Source organism: Hemitrygon akajei, chromosome 8, assembly GCF_048418815.1.
Source record: "Hemitrygon akajei chromosome 8, sHemAka1.3, whole genome shotgun sequence".
NCBI lineage: Eukaryota > Metazoa > Chordata > Chondrichthyes > Myliobatiformes > Dasyatidae > Hemitrygon > Hemitrygon akajei.
This window is the reverse complement of record NC_133131.1, coordinates 52,399,064-52,423,152: the sequence shown is the minus strand read 5'-3', so window position 1 is coordinate 52,423,152 and position 24,089 is coordinate 52,399,064. Positions and strand designations below refer to the sequence as shown.

Sequence of the window (24,089 nt, the reverse complement as noted above, 5' to 3'; positions counted from 1 at the left end):
TTGGATGATTTAAGTTGATAGGGGTGGCTTTGGGGACAGAGAGGGTCGTTAGATCAGCTTAGGTTTAAGGACAAGGGATGCAGGGAGTTAGTCAGGCCTCCACTCCATGCTCCAAGTCCAGCAACATGGACAGATAATGAAGGACATCCAGAGTCCAGGCCTCTACTCCAATCCCGAAGTCCAGCAACATGCACATCCATTGTCCAGACCTCTGCTCCCCGCTCAAATGCCAGCGATGTAAACAGGTGATGAGGGACATCATGAATGTAGAGCTGTCCAAAGTCGGTTGATCTCGGGAACAAACATCATGTGAGCAGGAGGGCTGAATACTGATGATCGAAGTCTGAAGGTTGATCATTAGTCCAGAAGCCAAAGATGGATAAAGCCTGGAGACTGGAGGCCTGTCTGCATGTGTGTGTGGGAGGAAGGAAAGAGGCTTGTTTTGCTTGTTGTGTTCTGCCGAGCGTTGTGGGCAAACTATGTTGACGCTGGAATGTGTGGGTTGCCCCTGCACATCCTTTTGACGCATTGGTTGTCAACGCAAAGCATTCATTTGACTGTGTGTGATAAATAAATCCAAATTTAAATCTTTGTCGCTGGGCCTTGATCTTAAATTCCCTGACCATCAACTTTCCTAAGGATTCGTTCACTGAAAGGATCACATGCCTGAAAGTCTTAGCTCACCTTCTCAAAGCAATCAGAAAGATATAACAAAACTACTGTTGGTAAAAATATCCACATCCAAAAAATGAGCTGTCATAAAATTACGCCTTGTCAACACTGTGGGCAATCAGTAAATCAGTTCATATTTTCATACTGACTATAGACTTGGTATATTATTCCAAATTCATGAATTAAACAATGTGAAAACTGTAAAATCTTGTGCTCACCTTTTGAATACTCATTATGACAGGACACAACAGCAATTTAGGTCAAGGTGAAGATAATTTAGCATGATGTCTGACTGCTTTAACTATAAAAAAGCTAATGCAGAATTCAGTCATGCACTACAAGTTAACATCTGGTTGTTTACTTAGTGTCCGTTAACTACTGAAACAACTTACCAAGGTAAAACTCTTTTCAACAGTAGTAACACTTTAAATATAATGCACAATTATGAAGTGTAAAACTGTACCAAGACTGCAAGATTTCCAAACATACAAGAACAAATATTTTTAAATTGACAAAGCTACTGCAAATATTAATCAGTGTAAGTTGTTAAAACAATTAGATGCTCCTAGAATTTAAATGATCAGAAAATTAAAATAAAATTAAAAACTGGGAACAAAATCTGGGTCGGAAAGAGTGAGGAGGTGATAGAGACAAGCTATAGGCAGGTAGATACACCAGGGCCTTGGGAGACAGAGAAGTGGGTAACAGTCAGGAGAGGGAAGGGCAAGAAGCAGATGCAATAGAGTACCCCGGTGGCTGTCTCCCTTGACAATAAGTACTCCTGTTTGAGTACTGTTGGGGGAAGACAACCTACCTGGGGGAAGCAACAGAGGTCATGCTTCTGACACAGAGTCTGGCCCTGCAGCTCAGAAGAGTAGGGAAAGGAAGAGGTTGACAGCAGTGATAAGAGACTACAGTTAGGGGGTCAGATAGGCAATTCTGTGGACGCATTAAAGAAACACTGATGGTGGTTTACCTCCTAGGTGCCAGGATCCAGGATGTTTCTGATCACATCCACGATATCTTGAAGCAGGAAGGAGAACCACCAGAGATCGTGGTATATATCTGTACCAATGACACAGGTAGGAAAAGGGAGGAGGTCCTGAAAACAGACTACAGGGAGTATAGGAAGGAAATTGAGAAGCAGGATGTCAAAGGTAGTAATCTCGGGATTACTGCCCGTGCCACGTGACAGTGAGTATAGGAATATAATGAGGCAGAGGATAAATGCGTGGCTGAGGGATTGGAGCAGGGGGCAGAAATTCAGATTCCTGGAACATTGGGACCTCTTCTGAGGCAGGTGTGACCTGTACAAAAAGGGTGGGTTGCACTTGAATCTGAGAGGGACCAATATCCTAGTGGGGAGGTTTGCAAAGGCTATTGGGGAGAGTTTAAACTAGAATTGCGAGGGGGTGGGAACTGAATTGAAGTGACGGAGGAAAGGAAAGTTGGCTCACAAATAGAGAAAACTTGGGAGACAGCGAGAGGGAGGAGAGGCAGGTGATAGAGAAGGGACACACTCAGACTGCCGGTTTGAGATGTGTCTATTTTAATGCGAGGAGTATTATGAATAAAGTGAATGAGCTTAGAGCGTGGATCAGCACTTGGGAGCCATGATGTGGCCATTACAATGACTTGGATGGTGCAGGGGCAGGAATGGCTACTTCAAGTGCCAGGCTTGAGATGTTTCAGAAAGGACAGGGAGGGAGGCAAAAGAGATGGGGGCCTGGCACTGTTGATCAGAGATAGCGTCACAGCTGCAGAAAAGGAGGAAGTCATGGAGGGATTGTCTACGGAGTCTCTATGGGTGGAAGTTAGGAACAGGAAGTGGTCAATAACTCTACTGGGTGTTTTTTTTTTATATAGACTACACAATAGTAACAGGGATATCGAAGACCAGATAGGGAGACAGATTCTGGAAAGGAGTAATAATAACAGGGTTGTTGTCGTGGGAGATTTTAATTTCCCAAATATTGATTGGCATCTCCCTAGAGCAAGGGGTTCAGATGGGGTGGAGTTTGATAGGTGTGTTCAGGAAGGTTTTCTGATGCAGTATGTAGCCAACTAAAGGAGAGGGTGTATTTGATGTGGCTTTGGGAAATGAACCTGGTCAGGTGTCTCAGTGGGAGAGCATTTTGAAGATAGTGATCACAATTCTATCTCCTTTACCATAGCATTGCAGAGGGTTAGGAACAGACAAGTTAGGTAAATGTTTAATTAGAGTAAGGGGAAATATGAGGCTATCAGGCAGGAAATTGGAAGCATAAATTGGAAACAGATGTTTGCAGGAAAACATATGGAAGTAATGTGGCAAATGTTTAGGGGATATTTGCATGGGGTTCTGCGTAGATATGGTCCAATGAGACAGGGAGAGGATGGCAGGGGACAGGAACCACGGTGTACAAAGGCTGTTGTAAATCTAGTCAAGAAGCTTACAAAAGGTTCAAAAAAACTAGGTAATCTATAGTATCTAGAAGACTATAAGGAGCTTAAGAATGAAATTAGGAAATCCAGAAGGGGCCATGTGAAGGCCTTGGCGGACAGGATTAAGAAGAACCCCAAGGCAATCTGCAAGTATGTGAAGAGCAAAATTAAGACACGAGAGAAAAGGACCAATCAAGTGTGACCGTGGAAAAGTTTGTATGGAATCGGAGGAGATAGCGGAGATACTTAATGAATACTTTGCTTTAGCACTCACTACGGAAAAGGATCTTGGCTATTGTAGGGATGACTTACAGTGGACTGAAAAGCCACATGTAGATATTAAGAGGATGTGCTGGAGCTTTTGGAAAGCATCAAGTTGGATAAGTCACTGGGACTGGACGAGTTGTACCCCAGGCTACTGTGGGAGGCAGGGGAGGGGATTGCTGAGCCTCTGGTAATGATCATTGCATCATCAATGAGGACGGGAGAGGTTTCAGAGGATTGGAAGGTTGCAGATGTTGTTCCCTTATTCAAGAAAGGGAGTAGGGATAGCCTAGGAAATTATAGACTAGTGAGTCTTACTTCAGTGGTTGGTAAGCTGATGAAAAAGATTATGAACAATTCATAAACATTTGGAGAGGCATAATATGAATAGGAAACGTCAGCATGGCTTTGTGAAAGGCAGGTTGTGCCTTAAAAGCCTGATTGAATTTTTTGAAGATGTGACTAAACACATTGATGAAGGTAGAGCGGTAGATGTAGTGTATATGGATTTCAGCAAAGTATTTGATAAGGTACCCATGTAAGGCTTATTGAGAAAGTAGGGAGGCATGTGATCCAAGAGGACATTGCTTCGTGGATCCAGAACTGGCTTGCTCACAGAATGCAGAGTGGTTGTAGATAGGTCATATTCAGCAGAGGCCGGTGACAAGTAGTGTGCCTCAGTGATCTGTTCTGGGAGCCCTTCTCTTCATGATTTTTTTTTTATATAAATGATCTGGATGAGGAAGTGGAGGGATGGGTTAGTAAATTTGCTGATGACACAAAGTTTGGGGGTGTTGTGGATAGTGTGGAGGGCTGTCAGAGGTTACAGCGGGACATTGATAGGATGCAAACCTGGGCTGAGAAGTGGCAGATGGAATTCAACCCAGATAGATGTGATGTGGTTCATTTTGGTAGGTCAAATATGATGGCAGAATATAGTGTTAATGGTAAGACTCTTGGCAGTGTGGAGGATCAGAGGGATCTTGGGGGTTCGAGTCCATAAGATACTCAAAAGCTGCTACACAGGTTGACTCCATGGTTAAGAATGCATATGGTGCATTAGCCTTCATCAATCGTGGGATTGAGTTTAAGAGCTGAGAGGTAATGTTGTAGCTATAAAGGACCCTGATCAGACCCAACTTGTAGAGTACTGTGCTCAATTCTGGTTGCCTCACTACAGGAAGGACGTGGAAACCATAGAAAGGGCGCAGAGGAGATTTACAAGGTTTTGCCTGGATTGAGAGTAGGTTTAGTGAACTTGGCCTTTTCTCCTTGGAGCAATGGAGGATGAGAGGTAACTTGACAGAGGTGTACAAGATAATGAGAGGCACTGATCGTGTGGATAGTCAGAGGATTTTTCCCCAGGGCTGAAATGGCTAGCATGAGGGGGCAGAGTTTTAAGGTGCTTGGAAGTAGATACAGAGATGTCAGGGGTATGTTTTTTTTAAATAAACGGAGAGAGTGGTGAGTGTGTGGAATGGGCTGCCGGCAGCAGTGGTGGAGGCGGAAACAATAGGGTCTTTTAAGAGACTCCCGGATAGGTACATGGAGCTTAGAAAAATAGAGGGCAAGGAGTTCTAAGGCAAGGACATGTTCGGCACAGCTTTGTGTGCCGAAGGGCCTGTATTGTGCTGTAGGTTTTCTATGCTTCTTTCTATGTTTCTAAAAAGGCAAGGGGTAGGTGGTAAGTGTGCAAATACCTCTGTTAAGACATCTGCCAATTCCCTGTGGACCTTTGTGCGTAAAGATGTCCTGGCAACATTGACAAGGGTCTCTCTATCCATCTCTCTGGATACTTTCACCTGATCCAATACCTCCAGGGCCTTCTCTTTTGCTGCTTCAAACCCTTCAGTCACAATTCTCGGATGCAAACCCTGCAAAAAAAAAAGTTCCAAGTACATTGTCACATCACTACAAGAAGGATGTTGATACTATAGAGAGGGTGCAGCGTACTCAGTTCCAACTGGGACTCCTGAATGTGTTATCTCCCTTGATGTGGAGAAAGCATTTGATCGTATAGAGTGGAACTACCTTTTTGCAGTCTTAGAAAAATTTGACCTCGGCCAAAGTTCCATCTCTTGGATCCAATTGCTGTACCTGTGTCCTACTGCTTCTGTTCTAACTAACTTTCAGAAATCCCAAGTATTCAATCTCAAACTCAATCTCCGTCAGGGATGCCCCTTAAGTCCCTTTCTCTTTGATTTGGCTATAGAACCTCTGGCGATAGCATTTCGAAAATGTCCTGAACTGACCGGGATTTGGAGAGGGGGTGTTGAGCATAAAGTCTCTCTCTATGCTGATGACTTACTACTCTTTCTCTCATATCCGTCTACATCCTTACCTCTAATGTTTTCACTTCTTGACCAGTTTAGCCAGATCTCTGGCTATAAACTCAACTTACATAAGAGTGAACTTTTCCCAATTAATAAAGAAGCACAAGAACTAACATTTCGTGATCTCCCTTTTAAAGTAGTCCATAATCAATTTAGTTATCTTGGAATTACAATCACAAGGAAGTTTAAAGATCTCTTTCGTGAAAACTTTGTCAATCTTTCATATGCTACAAAACAGAGTCTGGTACAATGGTCACCTCTATCTATGTCCTTGGTAGGTCGTATCAATGTTGTCAAAATGTATGTTCTCCCCAAATTTTTATACTTATTTCAATCTATCCCAATTTTTATTCCTAAACCTTTTTTTGATTCCTTAGATTCTATTATTTTGTCATATCTGTGGCAGAATAAGCGCTCTAGAATTAATAAAATCCACCTCCAAAAATCTAAAAAAGAGGGTGGCATGGCTTTACCTAACTTTCGCTTATATTACTGGGCAGCTAATATACGTTGTGCTGCCTTCTGGTCTTTTTTCCACGGTCAACCTGAGTGCCCTAACTGAGTGGCAATGGAGTTGAGCTCCACTAAAGAATTATCTATCTCTGCACTTCTTGGCTCTGCACTCCCTAGCAGTCTGCCCAGATCAATAGCTAATCCTCTGGTTAGACACACTTTGCGTATATGGGCTCAGTTCAGGAAATGCTATGGTTTCCAGGGGTTTTCCATTTCTAGCCCTGTCGCACATAATCACCTTTTTTTACCTACCACATTCGATTCAGCATTCCATGTTTGGTACAGGAAGGGCATTAGACATTTTGAAGATCTCTTCATTGATAACCGCTTCACTTCTTTTCAACAGCTCTCTGTTAAGTTCAACCTGCCTAACGCTCACTTTTTCAGATATCTCCAAATCCGACACTTTACTGCTCCTTTAATTCCTAACTTTCCTGAAATGCCTGCGAAAAATGCTGTGGACCTATTTCTCTCCATTAATCCACTAGGTAAAGGTTTAATTTCAATTATCCAAGATAAACTAGCAGCCTTACGACGGGCCCCTGTGGATAAAATTAAAATGGCCAGGGAGCAGGATTTCAATATCTCCTTATCTGAGGAGAGCTAGGACTCAGTTCTCAAATCGGTTAACTCAACCTCTCTTTGTGCTCGCCATTGTCTCTTACAGTTTAAGATTGTTCATAGAGCCCATATGTCTAAATCTAAACTATCTCCATTCTACCCTGGCATTAGTCCGCTCTGTGATAAATGCAAGAGGGGCGTGGCCTCTCTCATCCATATGTACTGGTTCTGTCCTAGCTTGGAGAAATTCTGGAAAGATGTCTTCACTACACTATCGGGTATTCTGAATCAGCACCTAGAACCTAACCCCTTAATTGCTCTGTTCAGTTTTTGGGGCGAGACAGATTTATGTCTGGGTCCGACCAAATGCCGAATACTATCCTTTGCCTCTCTCCTGGCGAGACGCTTGATCCTCCTTAGATGGAGAGATGTTGCCCCGCCCACTCATGCGCAATGGCCTAACGACATTATGGCCTGCTTGGACCTCGAAAAAATTCATTATTCAGTTCTCAATTCGGATTTAAAGTTCCATAAGATCTGGGGGCCTTTTATCGAGTACTTTCATAACCTTCTTCTTGACTAGGGTTTTTTTTTTCTTTTCGGTCCCTTGCTTTCAGCTCCCTTTTTTTTCTGGTAGTAGGCATTATTATCCTCTGTTGCTAAGTGTATTCAGAGTCTGGGAGTTTGACTGTCCGGACTTATACTCTCTATATTGTGTGGTGGTTGGTCTGGAATTGTTGTTTTTTTTCTTGTGTTGTGGGGTTTGGGGAGGACACTAAGCTCACTTGTCTTTAATTTAGGTGCTTTTTTGTTAAATTCTCTTCCTTTGTAGCATATTGTTATTGTATGCTTAACCTTGCTCTGTATTAATGCTCCTCATTGGGATTTGGGGTTTTTAAATTTTGTAAAATGTTTTGAAAAACTAATTTAAAAAAAAAGAGAGGGTGCAGCGGAGATTTACAAAGGATGTTGCCTGGATTGGAGAGAATGCCTTATGAGAATAGGGTGAGTGAACTTGGCCTTTTCTCCTTGGAATGACGCACGAGAGTGGTGGGATTGAATGCACTGCCAGTGACAGTGGTGGGTCTTCTAAGAGACTCTTAGATAGGTACATGGAGCTTGAATAAATAGTGGGCTATGTGGTAAGGAAATTCTAAAGGAGTTTCTAGAGTAGGTTACATGGTTGACCTAGACCTCAATTTTCATGCTTAATTCTAAATTACTTTCACGAGCCCAAGCTCTTGAATTCACTCCAAACCCCACTCCTCTGCGATACACCTCATCTATCCAACACCTCACATGTTATTCATTTTTGGTGGCACTTAACACTTTTAAATTAGAATATATTAAAATACTGTACATTTAAGAACACACACAAAATGCTGGTGGAACACAGCAGGTCAGGCAGCATCTATAGGGAGAAGCACTGTCGACATTTCGGGCCGAGACCCTTCATCAGGACTAACTGAAAGGAGGATAGTAAGAGATTTGTAAGTAGGAGGGGGAAATGCAAAATGATAGGAGAAGACCCAAGGGGTGGGATAAAGCTAAGAGCTGGAAAGGTGATTGGCAAAAGTGATACAGAGCTGGAGAAGGGAAAAGATCATGGGACGGGAGGTCTAGGGAGAAGGCAGGGGGAGGGGAGCACCAGAGGGAGATGGGAGAACAGGCAGAGTGAAGGGCAGAGAGAGAGAAAAAAAAACAAACAACTAAATATGTCAGGAATGGGGTAAGAAGGGGAGATGGGGCATTAACAGAAGTTAGAGAAGTCAATGTTCATGTCATCAGGTTGGAGGCTATCCAGCCGGTATATAAGGTGTTGTTCCTCTAACCTGAGTGTGGCTTCATCTTGACAGTAGAGGAGGCCATGGATAGACATATCAGAGTGGGAATGGGACGTGGAATTAAAATGTGTGGCCACTGGGAGATCCTGCTTTCTCTGGCGGACAGAGCGTAGGTGTTCAACGAAATGGTCTCCCAGTCTGCGTCGGGTCTCACCAATATTTAAAAGGCTACACCGGGAGCACTGGACGCAGTATACCACACCAGCCGACTCACAGGTGAAGTGTCGCCTCACCTGGAAGGACTGTCTGGGGCCCTGAATGGTGGTGAGGGAGGAAGTGTAAGGGCAGGTGTAACACTTGTTCAGTTTACAAGGATAAGCGCCAGGAGGGAGATCAGTGGGAAGGGATGGGGGGATGAATTGACAAGGAAGTCGCGTAGGGAGCGATCCCTGCGGAAAGCAGAAGGGGGAGGGGGGGGAGAGAAGATGTGCTTCTCCCTATAGATGCTGCCTGGCCTGCTGTGTTCCACCAACATTTTGTGTGTGCTGTTTGAATTTCCAGCATCTGCAGATTTCCTCGTGTTTGTACATTTAACAATTTTTGTTCAAATGTGAAAAGTCAGTACATAACAAACAAACCACCTAAATATCAGGTACAAATGTTAATGCAAAGAAATTCTTATTAATAAATAATTTAGCAAGATACAACTGAACCTTGAACTCAACAGTAAAATTAAACATACAGTCTCGACATCTTAGCAAAGGTGTACTGATCTGCCTTACAAACCGACTTCCATCTGTCCTGCAAAGATTCTGCACAGATCTAAATCTTATTCGGGAATGGAGTTGGAAAACAAGGAGTGGTCTAACAATATAAATTATGCAAACACACCCAACTGATTTACCTGGCTTATTCCTTTGAAAATAGGTACAATTAACCACACTTCGTATGCAAGCTTGGTTATGCTACTGCTGCATTATTTAAAAACAGATTATACAGTCACCAATGGAGAGAAAGAAAAATATCTATTAAAAATTAGGTCTGCAAGAGCCAAAACAAAGAAAAATTGCATTGTGTACTAGGACAGAAAGTAAAATAAATAGAAACATAAATACTTCACAAATGCAAACATGATTTTAAATTGAGATTAATCATAAAGCTAACAATATCCATAATGAATGGATCAACATTTTTAAGAGTTGAGGGCTACAGCACAGTGGGGGGGGGGGGGGGCAGAAAAAGTGTTGAAAATGTAAAAAATCAACTTACACTAGTCCATTTATTACAATGTATCTGACTGAAATTTAATTACAAAGGGAAACAAAATCCACATTAACTTCCTAAATGGTAGGGGAAATGTCATTAATATGCATCCTTGGAAATAAACAAATCTGATCCTGGTGAACAGGTTTTAATAATTAGAGAATCCAGCAATTATAGGATACTGATTTACCTATTGATGTCAAAACTTATGATCAGAAAAGTGCTGTAAAATACGACTGAGCAGCAAGGATTGCAGGCACAATGTCATTTATAATTTAATCCAACTGTACATTTTATTCCAAGCAAAGACCAACATCATTGTCCAGCACTCTGGTATGTCCCCTCAGTCACTCATCTAGTCTTGTGTTCTACAAATGGAAGTCAGTTGATTGCTTCACATTCAGAATATTAAACAGTAATACCTCTGAAATGTAGAGATCAGCTTGTTTCAACAGCTCACCAATAATCAGCACATTGGAGGTAGTCCCATCACCAGTCATGTCATCCTGAGCTGTAGCCACTTTAGCTATTAAAGAGGCTGTTGGATGCTGTATTTGCTGTAAAAGAATTGGCATATTAAAGAATATCTTCAGTTATGAGCCCTAGCTGCCAAATCTAAGTTATGTTAACTCATACTATGAGAGTCCAAGACTTTTGGTGTGGTGGTGGTGGTGGTGGGGGGGGGGGGGGGGGGTTGCAATCTATCAGTCCCCAGGCTCCATGCTTGCTGAGTTTCAGCTTCAGCTACAGATATGTCACTGAGTACACAAAGCAGGACAATATGGGATCTGAATTACCAATTTCAATTGGGACAGAAAATCATAACTATGAGTAAAGGTTCAATCCATCATTGCCTTCAGCCAAAACTTGTCAGAGGTACTCTAGGGTTAGTTAAAACCTCTGCACTACAACACCCTGACCAACCTCACCACTGTATTCAACGACTCAGGACAATGAGATCACGCTGGCTCAGGTCAGCACTAGCTCAAGGTTGAGAACAACAGCAGACCTGCTTTAGTAGCATCAGCTCAATTAGCCCAAAAAGCAGATCACACTATTTTTCATTAGATTCTGCTACAGGTAAAATTTAAGTGTACCGCACACACACGTGCAGACAGCAATTTTAGCCCAGGATCCTAGCAATTCAACTGCATGTCATGTACAACAATAAAACATGTTACAGTTGAGAAGAAACCAACTTCAGATATTAACAACGCGTAGCTTTCTCTATTGATTTCATTTTAGCCAACTTACCATCTCACGCAACAGTACGTTGCCATCCTTGGTAAGCTTGATATCTCCAGCACCAGAAACTAGCCTTTGGAACAAGAAGTTACAGATGAGCATCCGCTGCAGTGGCGAAACCCCGCGCAGATATCCTGGGCACCGAGTGGAGAAGGAGACCGAACGAGGGGCAATTTAAATTCGCCAGTTCGGTGGGGGAATCACGGCCGGGCCGGCGCCCCACCCCGCCCCTCCCCCAGCTCTCTCTCCCTGCCGGCCTCCGCTACCATACTCACATTTTCATTGTCCCTTTCGGGCCCAGGTTTGTTCTCAGCACATCCTGCAGTCCCCGCGCCGCACTAATATTGACAGCCAAAGCGGCCTGGGCCCTCGCCACTTCGGCCTTAGGGTTTAACGCTTTAATAGCAGACATGCCGACCACGAGGGAGCCCACACCAACACTGTGCACACTCACCGGCCCGACTGACGGCACGGACCGCCGCTGCCTCCACCATTGGCTGAGGCGCGCCTGCGTGGCTCTCTGAATGGTCACTCGACACGTCAATCACAGACGCAGGCTGTAGTTTCCGTAGGTGATGAGAAAGAGGAAGGCTGGAGGAAATCCCGCCTTCATTACGCTGATAGGTTGGTTTGTCTTTAGTCAGCTTTTAAATGGTGAATGTTTCTATCAATTATCCTGCCTGCATCCTGATAGGTCGGTGATCGCGTTAGCCTCTGATTCAGCGAATATTCTGGAAGTTTTCTGCGCAGCGGCGCTGGAGGGCCTAGTGGGCATGCATCCCGCCCGCGGTATGCCTAACATGCCGGCTATTTCTGCATTCTTTGTCTTTTATTTCAGGGTTACAATATCTGCCATCATAATCCTCGTCCCACTCTTACCTCTGCCTTCCCAGTACACCCCCACCCCTTCCATATTTGCCATTTCTCCTCAGTCCAGAGTTTAGCGGGGAAAGGTTTCCAATCCAATTTACCCCATTTCAATAACCATACCAAAAGAATGGGTGCTGATAATCAAGAAGCGGCTTCACCCGCCCTTTTATTATGTTCCTTTCCTCGTAATGGGAGGTTTGGAGCTGCCATTGATTTCATCTTTTAGTTCTAGGCATAGAAAATAATAATTTTCAATCTGCAGCCTGACTGCAATTTGGCAGAACGTATTTTTATCATACAAATGCCATATAGCAATTATCTCCACTATGAAATACCTTCAATGTTTATTGCTCATCCCTAAAGTGGAATTGCTTCTTTAATGCTTTTCAAGTGACAAGAATCCATTTTTTAATATATTTTGGTTTTGTCTACACTGGAAAACCCAAATAGAGATTTTTTTTAAAAAACTGTGCAGTTCAGAAGAGTGATCTTCATCTTTCAGTTACCAGTTATCTTAATTTCCATCCCACTTCAACTGAACTATCTTGTATTTGGCCTCTCACTAATCCATTGAACTTTAATGTAACACAAGGGTCTTAATACTTTTTTTATCAGTTGTGTTATTAGTCCACGGGAACTCAACACTAAGTTCAGTAATTTCAGGTAACCATTTCAGTTACTTGATCTATCCACCATTCCCCACCATCTCTGCTGCAACTTAAGATCAATTCTGAGCATTGTCTGTGGTTTGTTTTCCTCAGCTGTACCGTTCTCTGGACATACTGCCCTTGTTCCAAATGAAGGATCTTGACCTGAAATGTCAGCTAACGTGCTCGGTTTTTCTTTCACTTTACCTGACCTCCTCAGTTTCCTTTTCACTTTTATGTATTTATTGAAATACAGCACAGAATTTCAGTCCTTTGAGCTGTGCCCCCCATATTTAACACGGCAATTTACAATGATCAATTAACCTTCCAACCTATGTCTTTGAACTGTGGGAGGAAACCAGAACACCCGGAGCAAATCCACACAGACAGAGGCGGGTCTGAGGAAAGGAAAGCTGCAACGTGGGGATAGATACGCCGGAGATGAACTAACTGAGAAAAGCGAATAACATCTTTGCAGGAGACAGGGTGGGATGAGGTATGGTCAAGATAACCGTGGGAATTGGTAAGCTTAGAAAAGATATTGGTTGACGGTTTCTCTCCAGAGATGGAGAGATAAAGATTGAGAAGGGGGAGGGAGGTGTCAGAAATGGGCAAAGTGAATTTAAGGGCAGGGTGGAAGTTGATAAAATTGTCAAGCTCAGCATGGGTGCATGAAGCAGCACCAATGTAGCGGAGAAAGAGCTGGGGATCATTACTATGTAAGACTATTCTACGTAGCAAACAAAACGGACAGCATAGCTGGGGCCCATGCGGGAGTACATGGCTACCCTTCGAGTCTGAAAAAAGTGGAAGGAGCTGAAGGAAAGATTAAAAAGGATGAGGACAGATCTGCCAGACGGAAGAGGGTGGTGGTGGAGGGGAACTGGATGCTTCTTTTATTGAGAAAAAATAGATTTAGGCCTTCTTGATGGAAGATATAAGTGTATAGAGACTGGACATCCTTAGTGAAAATAAAAAGAGTCAGGGCCTGAGAATTGAAAGTTAGGACATCAAAAGCATGAGATCACAAACAGTCCTTCCAGGTGAGGCAACACTTCATCTGTGAATCTGCTGGGGTTACCTATTCTGTCCAGTGCTCCCAATGTGACATCGTCTGGTGAGACACATCGTAAATTGGGCACCATTTGTCCATTCCATCCACCAATAGCGGAACTTCTCGGTGGCCAAACATTTCAATTACAATTCCTATTCCTGTGGACACGTTGGTCCATGGCTCCTCTTGTGCCACAATGAAGCCACACTCAGGGTGGAAGAGCAACGTGTTATATTCTGTCTGCCTCCAACCCGATGGCATGAATGTTGAATTCTCCTTCCAGTAAAAAAATTTCTTCCCTCCCCCTCACCTCTTCTTTTACTCTCCACTCTGGCCTCCCATTTCTTCTCACCAGCCTATCACTTCCCTCTGGGTCCCTTTCTCCTATGGTCCACTCTCCTCTCCGAATGGATTCCTTCCTCCCTAGCCCTTTACCTTTCCCTCCCAGCTAGCTTCACCTGTCACCTAGCTATCCTCCTTCCCCTCCCCCCACCTTTTTATTCTGATGTCTTTTCCAGTCCTGAAGAAGGGTCTCAGCTCGAAATGTTGACTGTTTATTCATTTCTATAGATGCTGCCTGAGCTGCTGAGTTCCTCCAGCATTTTGTGTGAATTATCTAAAAAAAATGTCCATATTCTCCATATTGATTGTTTTGAAGAAGGAAGTCGAAGGATCAGAACGGGAGTGCGGCGGGAGCCATCTTGAATTTTTCTTATTCTCATCGGAGTTAAGAGAGGCGGGACTGTGCAGGCGTGTGACGGTGGGCAGTGAAGCGGGGAAGATTTAAAAAGGACACAGCTTTACACAGCGGGCAGCATCGTTTGCGGGCAGCGGAGTGAGCAAGGAGTAGAGTGAAGGCTTAAGGGCTTGGGCTCAACGGGCTTAGGCGGAAGTGGGCAAGGCAAGGTAGGTTTAGGTTTCAGTTTTTCCTGTTATTTGAGGAAAGGGGAAGTATGGATGTGAAGGCAGCATGTTCTCGGTGTCAGATGTGGGAGGTCCTGGAGTCTCCTAGCCTCCCGGAAGTCCATATCTGCACCAGGTGCGCCGAGCTGCAGCTCCTAAGAGACCGTGTTAGGGAACTGGAGCTGCAGCTCGATGACCTTCGTCTGGTCAGGGAGAGTGAGGAGTTGATAGAGAGGAGTTACAGGCAGGTGGTCACACCGGGACCATGGGAGGCAGACAGGTGGGTCACGGTTAGGAGGGGGAAGGGGAAGAGTCAGGTACTAGAGAGTACCCCAGTGGCTGTACCCCTTGACAATAAGTACTCCTGTTTGAGTACTGCTGGGGGGGACAGCCTACCTGGGGAAAGCAACAGTGGCCGCGCCTCCGGCACAGAGTCCGGCCCTGTAGCTCAGAAGGGTAGGGAAAGGAAGAAGAAGGAGCTGTAGGGGACTCGATAGTTAGGGGGTCAGACAGGCGATTCTGTGGACGCAATCAGGAGACCCGGATGGTAGTTTGCCTCCCTGGTGCCAGGATTTGGGATGTTTCTGATCACATCCAAGATATCCTGAAGTGGGAGGGTGAGGAGCCAGAGGTCGTGGTACATATAGGTACCAATGACATAGGTAGGAAAAGGGAAGAGATCCTGAAAGGAGAATATAGGGAGTTAGGAAGGCAGTTGAGAAGAAGGACCACAAAGTAATCTCAGGATTACTGCCTGTGCCACACAACAGTGAGAATAGGAATGGAATGAGGTGGAGGATAAATGCGTGGCTGAGGGATTGGAGCAGGGGGCAGGGATTCAAGTTTCTGGATCAGTGGGACTTCTTTTGGGGCAGGAGTGACCTGTACAAAATGGAGGGGTTACACTTGAATCCTAGGGGGACCGACATCCTGGCGGGGAGATTTGCTAAGGCTACTGGGGAGACTTTAAACTAGAATGGTTGGGGGGTGGGAATCAATTTGAAGAGACTAGGGGAGAGAAGGTTAGTTCACAAATAGAGAAAGCTAGTAGACAGTGTGTGAGGGAGGATAGGCAGGTGATAGGGAAGGGGAGCACTCAGACCAAAGATGTAGGGGAGAAGGAAAAAAAAGATAATAAAGTTGATCGCATCGTTAGGGATAAACAGAGAGGAAGAGGTGGAGAGTTTCTTAAATGCATCTATTTTAATGCTAGGAGCATTGTAAGAAAGGTGGATGAGCTTAGAGCATGGATTGATACCTGGAAATATGATGTTGTAGCTATTAGTGAAACATGGTTGCAGGAGGGGTGTGATTGGCAACTAAATATTCCTGGATTTCGTTGCTTCAGGTGTGATAGAATCGGAGGGGCAAGAGGAGGAGGTGTTGCATTGCTTGTCCGAGAAAATATTACAGTGGTGCTTTGGCAGGATAGATTAGAGGGCTCATCTAGGGAGGCTATTTGGGTGGAATTGAGGAATGGGAAAGGTGTAGTAACACTTATAGGGGTGTATTATAGACCACCTAATGGGGAGTGAGAATTGGAGGAGCAAATTTGTAAGGAGATAGCAGATATTTGTAGTAAGCACAGGGTTGTGATTGTGGGAGATTTTAATTTTCCACACATAGACTGGGAAGCCCATTCTGTAAAAGGGCTGAATGGTTTGGAGTTTGTAAAATGTGTGCAGGATAGTTTTTTGCAGCAATACATAGAGGTACCGACTAGAGAAGGGGCAGTGTTGGATCTTCTGTTAGGGAATGAAATAGGTCAGGTGACGGAGGTACGTGTTGGTGAGCACTTCGGGTCCAGTGATCACAATACCATTAGTTTCAATATAATTCTGGAGAAGGATAGGACTGGACCCAGGGTTGAGATTTTTGATTGGAGAAAGGCTAACTTTGAGGAGATGTGAAAGGATTTAGAAGGAGTGGATTGGGACAATTTGTTTTATGGGAAGGATGTAATAGAGAAATAGAGGTCATTTAAAGGTGAAATTTTGAGGGTACAGAATCTTTATGTTCCTGTTAGGTTGAAAGGAAAGGTTAAAAGTTTGAGAGCGCCATGTTTTTCAAGGGATATTGGAAACTTGGTTTGGAAAAAGAGGGAGATCTACAATAAATATAGGCAGCATGGAATAAATGAGATGCTTAAGGAATATAAAGAATGTAAAAAGAACCTTAAGAAGGAAATTAGAAAAGCTAAAAGAAGATACGAGGTTGCTTTGGCAAGTAAGGTGAAAATAAATCTGAAGGGTTTCTACAGTTATATTAATAGTAAAAGGGATAAATTTGGTCCCTTAGAGAATCAGAGTGGACAGCTATGTGTGGAGCTGAAAGAGATGGGGGAGATTTTGAACAATTTCTTTTCTTCAGTATTCACTAAGGAGAAGGATATTGAATTGTGTAAGGTAAGGGAAACAAGTAGGGAAGTTATGGAAACTATGACAATTAAAGAGGAGGAAGTACTGGTGCTTTTAAGGAATATAAAAGTGGATAAATCTCCAGGTTCTGACAGAATATTCCCTAGGACCTTGAGGGAAGTTGGTGTAGAAATAGCAGGGGCTCTGACAAATATTTCAAATGTCATTAGAAACGGGGATGGTGCCGGAGGATTGGCATATTGCTCATGTGGTTCTGTTGTTTAAAAAGGGTTCTAAGAGTAAACCTAGCAATTATAGGCCTGTCAGTTTGATGTCAGTGGTGGGTAAATTAATAGAAAGTATTCTTAGAGATGTTATATTGTGGCGACCCACTTCCCAGCGCACTCGAACCGGCTCACAAAGTGGCGCGCGCTGGCATAGAGGCCGGTTCCAAAGAGGGCGCCAAGTCTGCTTCACCAGCAAGGGGAAAAGCCCGCGCGCAGGACGGGACTGTGAATACACGCCCCCTACAGTATTCCCGCCCCGGGAGGGCGGGATCAGGAAGGCTTTAAAGCGAGGCCGCAAAGTTTGAATAAATCTCTTTTGCAACCGCAGCTCACCGACTGCGTGTCGTTATTTTAGCGCTGCGTGTAGCACACCGCTACAATTGGTGACCCCGACGGCCCAAACAATATTTGGGCCGAAGATGAACGACGCCGCATCTGTTCATGCAGTTTCGTTAAAACTGCCAAGCTTCTGGACACTGCGACCTCACCTATGGCTCCAGCAAGCAGAAACCCAATTCCACATTCGGCAGATAACCTCGGAGGACACACGTTACTACTACGTGGTGAGCTCCCTCGACCAGGACACAGCGGCCCAGTTTGAGGAGTTCACATAGTCTCCCCCAGTGGACGGCAAATACACAGAATTCAAAGCCCTGCTCATAAGGACTTTCGGACTCTCACGGCGCGAGCAAGCTGCCCGCTTACTGCACCTGGATGGTTTGGGAGATAGACCGCCATCGGCTTTGATGAATGAGATGCTGTCCCTGGCCAGAGGACACAAGCCCTGCCTCATGTTTGAGCAGGCATTCCTGGAGCAGCTGCCTAAGGACATACGCCTGCTGCTGTCCGACGCGGATTTCAGCGACCCCCGGAAGGTGGCGGCCCGGGCGGACTTGCTGTGGAAAGCCAAGAAGGAGAGTGGGGCATCTGTCGCACAGATCACCAGGCCACGCTCCCAGCAGCAAACCAGACCAGGCCCGGCCGCAGAGCCCGCTAACCCCAGAGGCAGGGGTGAGGAGACCAACGAACAATGGTGCTTCTACCACCAGCGGTGGGGCGCAGAAGCCCACTGCTGTAGCCCGTCCTGCAAGTTCCCGGGAAACGCCAGGGCCAGCCGCTGCTGATGACTACGGCGGCTGGCCATCGGGATAGCCTCCTGTATGTGTGGGACAAGTGGTCGGGACGCCGCTTTTTGGTCGACGCCGGAGCCAAGATCAGCGTCTTACCTCCAATGAGTTACGACACCCGCAACAGGGCACCGGGTCCCACCCTGAGGGCTGCGAACGGCAGCACAGTAAGAATTTTGAACAATCTCTTTTCTTCAGTATTCACTAAGGAGAAGGATATTGAATTGTGTAAGGTAAGGGAAACAAGTACGGAAGTTATGGAAACTATGACAATTAAAGAGGAGGAAGTACTGGTGCTTTTAAGGAATATAAAAGTGGATAAATCTCCGGGTTCTGACTGGATATTCCCTAGGACCTTGAGGGAAGTTGGTGTAGAAATAGCAGGGGCTCTGACAGAAATACTTCAAATGTCATTAGAAACGGGGATGGTGCCGGAGGATTGGCGTATTGCTCATGTGGTTCCGTTGTTTAAAAAGGGTTCTAAGAGTAAACCTAGCAATTATAGGCCTATCAGTTTGACGTCAGCGGTGGGTAAATTAATAGAAAGTATTCTTAGAGATGGTATATATAATTATCTGGATAGAGAGGGTCTGATTAGGAACAGTGAACATGGATTTGCACGTGTAAGGTCATGTTTGACAAATCTCTCTCTTTCAATCTTTTTATTAATATTTAAAATATTATGAATGAGATACAATTCAAATAATGGTAAGGGATTACAAATATATAGACTCCCATTATACATAAAGAAATACATAAGCAATGAATACAGCATAAGTAAGTTTCCCAAAACTTAAACCATATAGTATATATATGAACAAGGTAAGTTTAGATATTCCATAATATATAGTATAAAAAAGAGAAAAAAAATAATAAATCTATCTAAGAAAGTTAGCTAATCTACTAATCTAGTATCAAGAAAAAGAAAAAAAAACAGAAGGAAAAAAAACTAAAAAAAACTTTTAAAAAAAGAGAAAAAAAAGGGCTGTTCATAGTATCTCACAAGCATACATAAACATCAATGACGATGTTTGACAAATCTTATTGAATTTTTTTGAAGAGGTTACGAGGAAAGTTGACGAGGGTAAAGCAGTGGATGTTGTCTATATGGACTTCAGTAAGGCCTTTGACAGGGTTCCACACGGAAGGTTAGTTAGGAAGGTTCAATCGTTAGGTATTAATATTGAAGTAGTAAAATGGATTCAACAGTGGCTGGATGGGAGATGCCAGAGAATAATGACGGATAACTGTCAGGTTGGAGGCCGGTGACTAGTGGTGTGCCTCAGGGATCTGTACTGGGTCCAATGTTGTTTGACATATACATTAATGATCTGGATGATGGGGTGGTAAATTGGATTAGTAAGTATGCAGATGATACTAAGGTAGGTAGCGTTGTGGATAATGAAATAGGTTTTCAAAGCTTGCAGAGAGATTTAGGCCAGTTAGAAGAGTGGGCTGAACGATGGCAGATGGAGTTTAATGCTGATAAGTGTGAGGTGCTACATTTTGGTAGGAATAATCAAAATAGGACATACATGGTAAATGGTAGGGCATTGAAGAATGCAGTAGAACAGAGTGATCTAGGAATAATGGTGCATAGTTCCTTGAAGGTGGAATCTCATATGGATAGGGTGGTGAAGAAAGCTTTTGGTATGCTGGCCTTTATAAATCAGAGCATTGAGTATATGAGTTGGGATGTAATGTTAAAATTGTACAAGGCATTGGTAAGGCCGAATTTGGAGTATTGTGTACAGTTCTGGTTGCCGAATTATAGGAAAGATATAAACAAAATAGAAAGAGTACAGAGAAGATTTACTAGAATGTTACCTGGGTTTCAGCACCTAAGTTACAGGGAAAGGCTGAACAAGTTAGGTCTTTATTCTTTGGAGAGTAGAAGGTTGAGGGGGGACTTGATAGAGGTATTTAAAATAATGAGGGGGATAGATCGAGTTGACGTGGATAGGCTTTTTCCATTGAGAGTAGGGGAGATTCAAACAAGAGGACATGAGTTGAGAGTTAGGGGGCAAAAGTTTAAGGGTAACATGAGGGGGAATTTCTTTACTCAGAGAGTGGTAGCTGTGTGGAATGAGCTTCCAGTAGAAGTGGTAGAGGCAGGTTCGGTATTGTTATTTAAAGTAAAATTGTTTAGGTATATGGACAGGAAAGGAATGGAGGGTTATGGGCTGCGGGCCAGTGGGACTAGGTGAGTGTAAGCGTCAGCTCGGACTAGAAGGGCCAAGATGGCCTGTTTCCGTGCTGTAATTGTTATATGGTTATTGATAATGTTGAAGTTTTATTGGAATAGTTTAGTTAGAGCAGCCTTTTTTACCTTTGTTATGGTTTGGACCACAACCATTAACTGAGGGGTTTATGGACCCCTAACTTCGAGGCACAGTTAAATCTGCAGTTCAATATCTGGAAAGTTGACTGGTTTCATAACTCTTGCTGTTATATAGTCCTCTCAGCACCATACAATTTGGAGTTGTGTGAATAGAATCTCTGGAATATGACTTTCTGCAATTGTGGGGACTGAATGAGCAGACCAAGTTGGATAATCTGCTTGAAGACCTACAGGACGACAAGTGTTAGAACCTGAAGCAAAAAAGAAATGGTCTGCTGGAGGAACTCAGTGGATAAAGCAGCATCTTCAGAGGAAAATAGACAGTCAGTGTTTCAGATTGAGACCCTTCAGCTGCCTGATGTTTCTGGTTAACAAATTTAAGACACAGAGAGGGGGCATTCAACATACTGTATCCATGTTAGTCTAATTGACCCAGCTATCTTCTCATCACTACAAATGAGAATGCTGAAAAACGGGGGCTGAAAAATGCACATTCAACCTTTTAGGGACAGCTTCTTCTCCTCTGCCATCAGATTTCTGAACAATCCATGAACCCATGAGCATGACTTTATTATTTTTGCACTATTTATATATTTTGTAATTAATAGTAATTCTTATCTCTAGCATTTACTGTTGCTAAAAAGTAACAAATTTCATGACATAACAGTCAGTGCTAATAACCCTGATTTTGATTCAAACCTTAGATTTTAGGCTTTAACTTGTGGTTCTCTAATATCTTTTTAAATTTGTGAGAATTATTTTCTTCATAGGTTTCAAAAGTACTTTTAATGTCAGAGAAAGGTATACAATTTACATCCTGAAATGCTTTTTCTTCACAACCATCCATGAAATCAGAGGAGTGCCCCCAAAGAATAGAACATAGAATAGTACAGCACATTACAGGCCCTTTGGCCCACAATGTTGTGCTGACCCTTAAACCCTGCCTCCCATATAACCCCCCACCTTAAATTCCTCCATATACCTGTCTAGTAGTCTGTTAAACTTAACTAGTGTATCTGCCTCCACCACTGACTCAGGCAGTGCATTTCACACACCAACCACTCTCTGAGTGAAAAACCTTCCTCTAATATCCCCCTTGAACTTCCCTCCCCTTACCTTAAAGCCATGTCCTCTTGTACTGAGCAGTGGGGAAGAGGTGCTGGCTGTCCACTCTATCTATTCCTCTTAATATCTTGCACACCTCTATCATGTCTCCTCTCATCCTCCTTCTCTCCAAAGAGTAAAGCCCTAGCTCCCTTAATCTCTGATCATAATCCATACTCTCTAAACCAGGCAGCATCCTGGTAAATCTCCTCTGTACCCTTTCCAATGCTTCCACATCCTTCCTAAAGAGAGGCAACCAGAACTGGACACAGTACTCCAAGTGTGGCCTAACTAGAGTTTTATAGAGCTGCATCATTACATCGTGTCTCTTAAACTCTATCCCTTGACTTATGAAAGCTAACACCCCATAAGCTTTCTTAACTACCCTATCTACCTGTGAAGCAACTTTCAGGGATCTGTGGACATGCACCCCCAGATCCCTCTGCTCCTCCACACTGCCAAATATCCTGCCATTTACTTTGTACTCTGCCTTGGAGTTTGTCCTTCCAAAGTGTACATGCTTCTCTGGGTTGAACTCCATCTGCCACTTCTCAGCTCACTTCTGCATCCTATCAATGTCTCTCTGCAATCTTTGACAATCCTCTACACTATCCACAACACCGCCAACCTTTGTGTTGTCTGCAAACTTGCCAACCCACCCTTCTACCCCCACATCCAGGTCGTTAATAAAAATCACTAAAAGTAGAGGTCCCAGAACAGATCCTTGTGGGACACCACTAGTCACAACCCTCCAATCTGAATGTACTCCCTCCACCACAACCCTCTGCCTTCTGCAGGCAAGCCAATTCTGAATCCACCTGGCCAAACTACCCTGGATCCCATGCCTTCTGACTTTCTGAATTAGCCTACTGTGTGGAACCTTGTCAAAAACCTTACTAAAATCCATGTAGATCACATCCACTGCACTACCCTCATCTATATGCCTGGTCACCTCCTCAAAGAACTCTATCAGGCTTGTTAGACATGATCTAACCTTCACAAAGCCATGCTGACTGTCCCTGATCAGACCATGATTCTCTAAATGCCCATAGATCCTATCTCTAAGAATCTTTTCCAACAGCTTCCCTACCACAGACGTAAGGCTCACTGGTCTATAATTACCCGGACTATCCCTACTACCTTTTTTTGAACAAAGAATGGACAGCAGTTAAATGTTAGAACCTCAAAGTCCCCCCCAGCCCCCCTGGCAGCAAGCAACAATCACCCGTCTCCCAGAAAGCATCAGCACCCGCCTCCGAGCACCCAAGCGTGAGTAAAGCAACGACAAAGACACAGACTTGCAGTACTCCAACGAGTACATTGTTCACCCGGCATCATTCGACATACGTGTGTGTGTGTGTGTGTGTGTGTGTGTGTGTGTGTGTGTGTGTGTGTGTGTGTGTGTGTGTGTGTGTGTGTGTGTGTGTGTGTGTGTGTGTGTGTGTGTGTCTCTCTCTCTCCCCCCCCTCTCCTTTTCCCTCTCCCCCAATAAGTGGTGTCTCCATTTTATAACGAGAGGGGAGACATAACAAACAACTCGCTGGTTTACGATATTAAAAGTCTGTTGCATCACTTTTTCCGAGCTCTGTGCCCAAAGATCTCGGGTCTCTGGACACGAAGCCAAAGATCTTCCATCTCCCATGACACACCAGTCTTCTGTTCGGACGCTGACCTCTGACTCCCCTGTCTCCAGAGCTACAAAACCTTGGACCTCTGAAGGCAAGTGGAGCTCTTAGGCCAAGCCCTTGGCGTGCCAAACAATGGCCAGTTGTGAAACCCCCGAGAGCAGGTGCCATTCCACAAAGAACTGTAGTCAGTGTTTAACTCCAGGTCAGGGTCTTCAAAAGATCCCTGAAAGGGAAAAATAGAGATATTAAAGATGGAAATAGATCTGTTTCCGGGTACAAGCAAAGGAGTTGCTGTTAGGCACTATTAACTCTTGAAAAACTTTTTGAAGACTGTGAATTTCAGACCCAAGCTGCTCAGTGAATAAAAAATTCCACATCTCTTATCTTTCTATCAACCAACTTAAATCCATGCCCTCTATCTTGGTCTTCTGCAGTGAGAAAAATAGATTACTGTTCAACCTGTTTCGGCATTTCATTATGTACCATGCCTTAACCAAATCTCTACTGCCCGTAAGGAAAACAACTCTAAATTAGATAAAATCTCCTAATAATCATAATTCTGCTCCCTTTCTAGTGTTATGACATCCTTCTTGCGTGAGGATCAGAAGAGTTGATAGCTGTACTCAACTCTTGTTTTATACATTCTAGCATAACCCAGTTGTTCTAAAATTCTTTGCCTTACCCAAAAGTGGCAGGCATCTTGTATGCCTTC

General features: G+C 43.9%; 1 protein-coding gene and 1 non-coding gene across 2 annotated transcripts in view; both read right to left on the bottom strand.

Moving 5' to 3' along the window:
• cct6a (chaperonin containing TCP1, subunit 6A (zeta 1)) overlaps window positions 1-11,538 on the bottom strand; it is a 37,645-nt gene extending 26,107 nt beyond the window's left edge. The window contains exons 1-4 of the mRNA XM_073053870.1: window positions 11,335-11,538; window positions 11,069-11,132; window positions 10,237-10,371; window positions 5,061-5,234 (exon numbers count right to left, since the gene is read on the bottom strand). Of these exons, the coding sequence (XP_072909971.1) occupies window positions 5,061-5,234; window positions 10,237-10,371; window positions 11,069-11,132; window positions 11,335-11,471 (510 nt within the window). The 5' untranslated portion in view covers window positions 11,472-11,538. The remainder of the gene's footprint in view (window positions 1-5,060; window positions 5,235-10,236; window positions 10,372-11,068; window positions 11,133-11,334) is intronic.
• On the bottom strand, window positions 879-1,006 carry LOC140732581 (small nucleolar RNA SNORA15). The gene has a single exon (XR_012100105.1). It is a non-coding gene; the product is annotated as a small nucleolar RNA SNORA15 (small nucleolar RNA).
• Window positions 11,539-24,089: the final 12,551 nt, after the last annotated feature.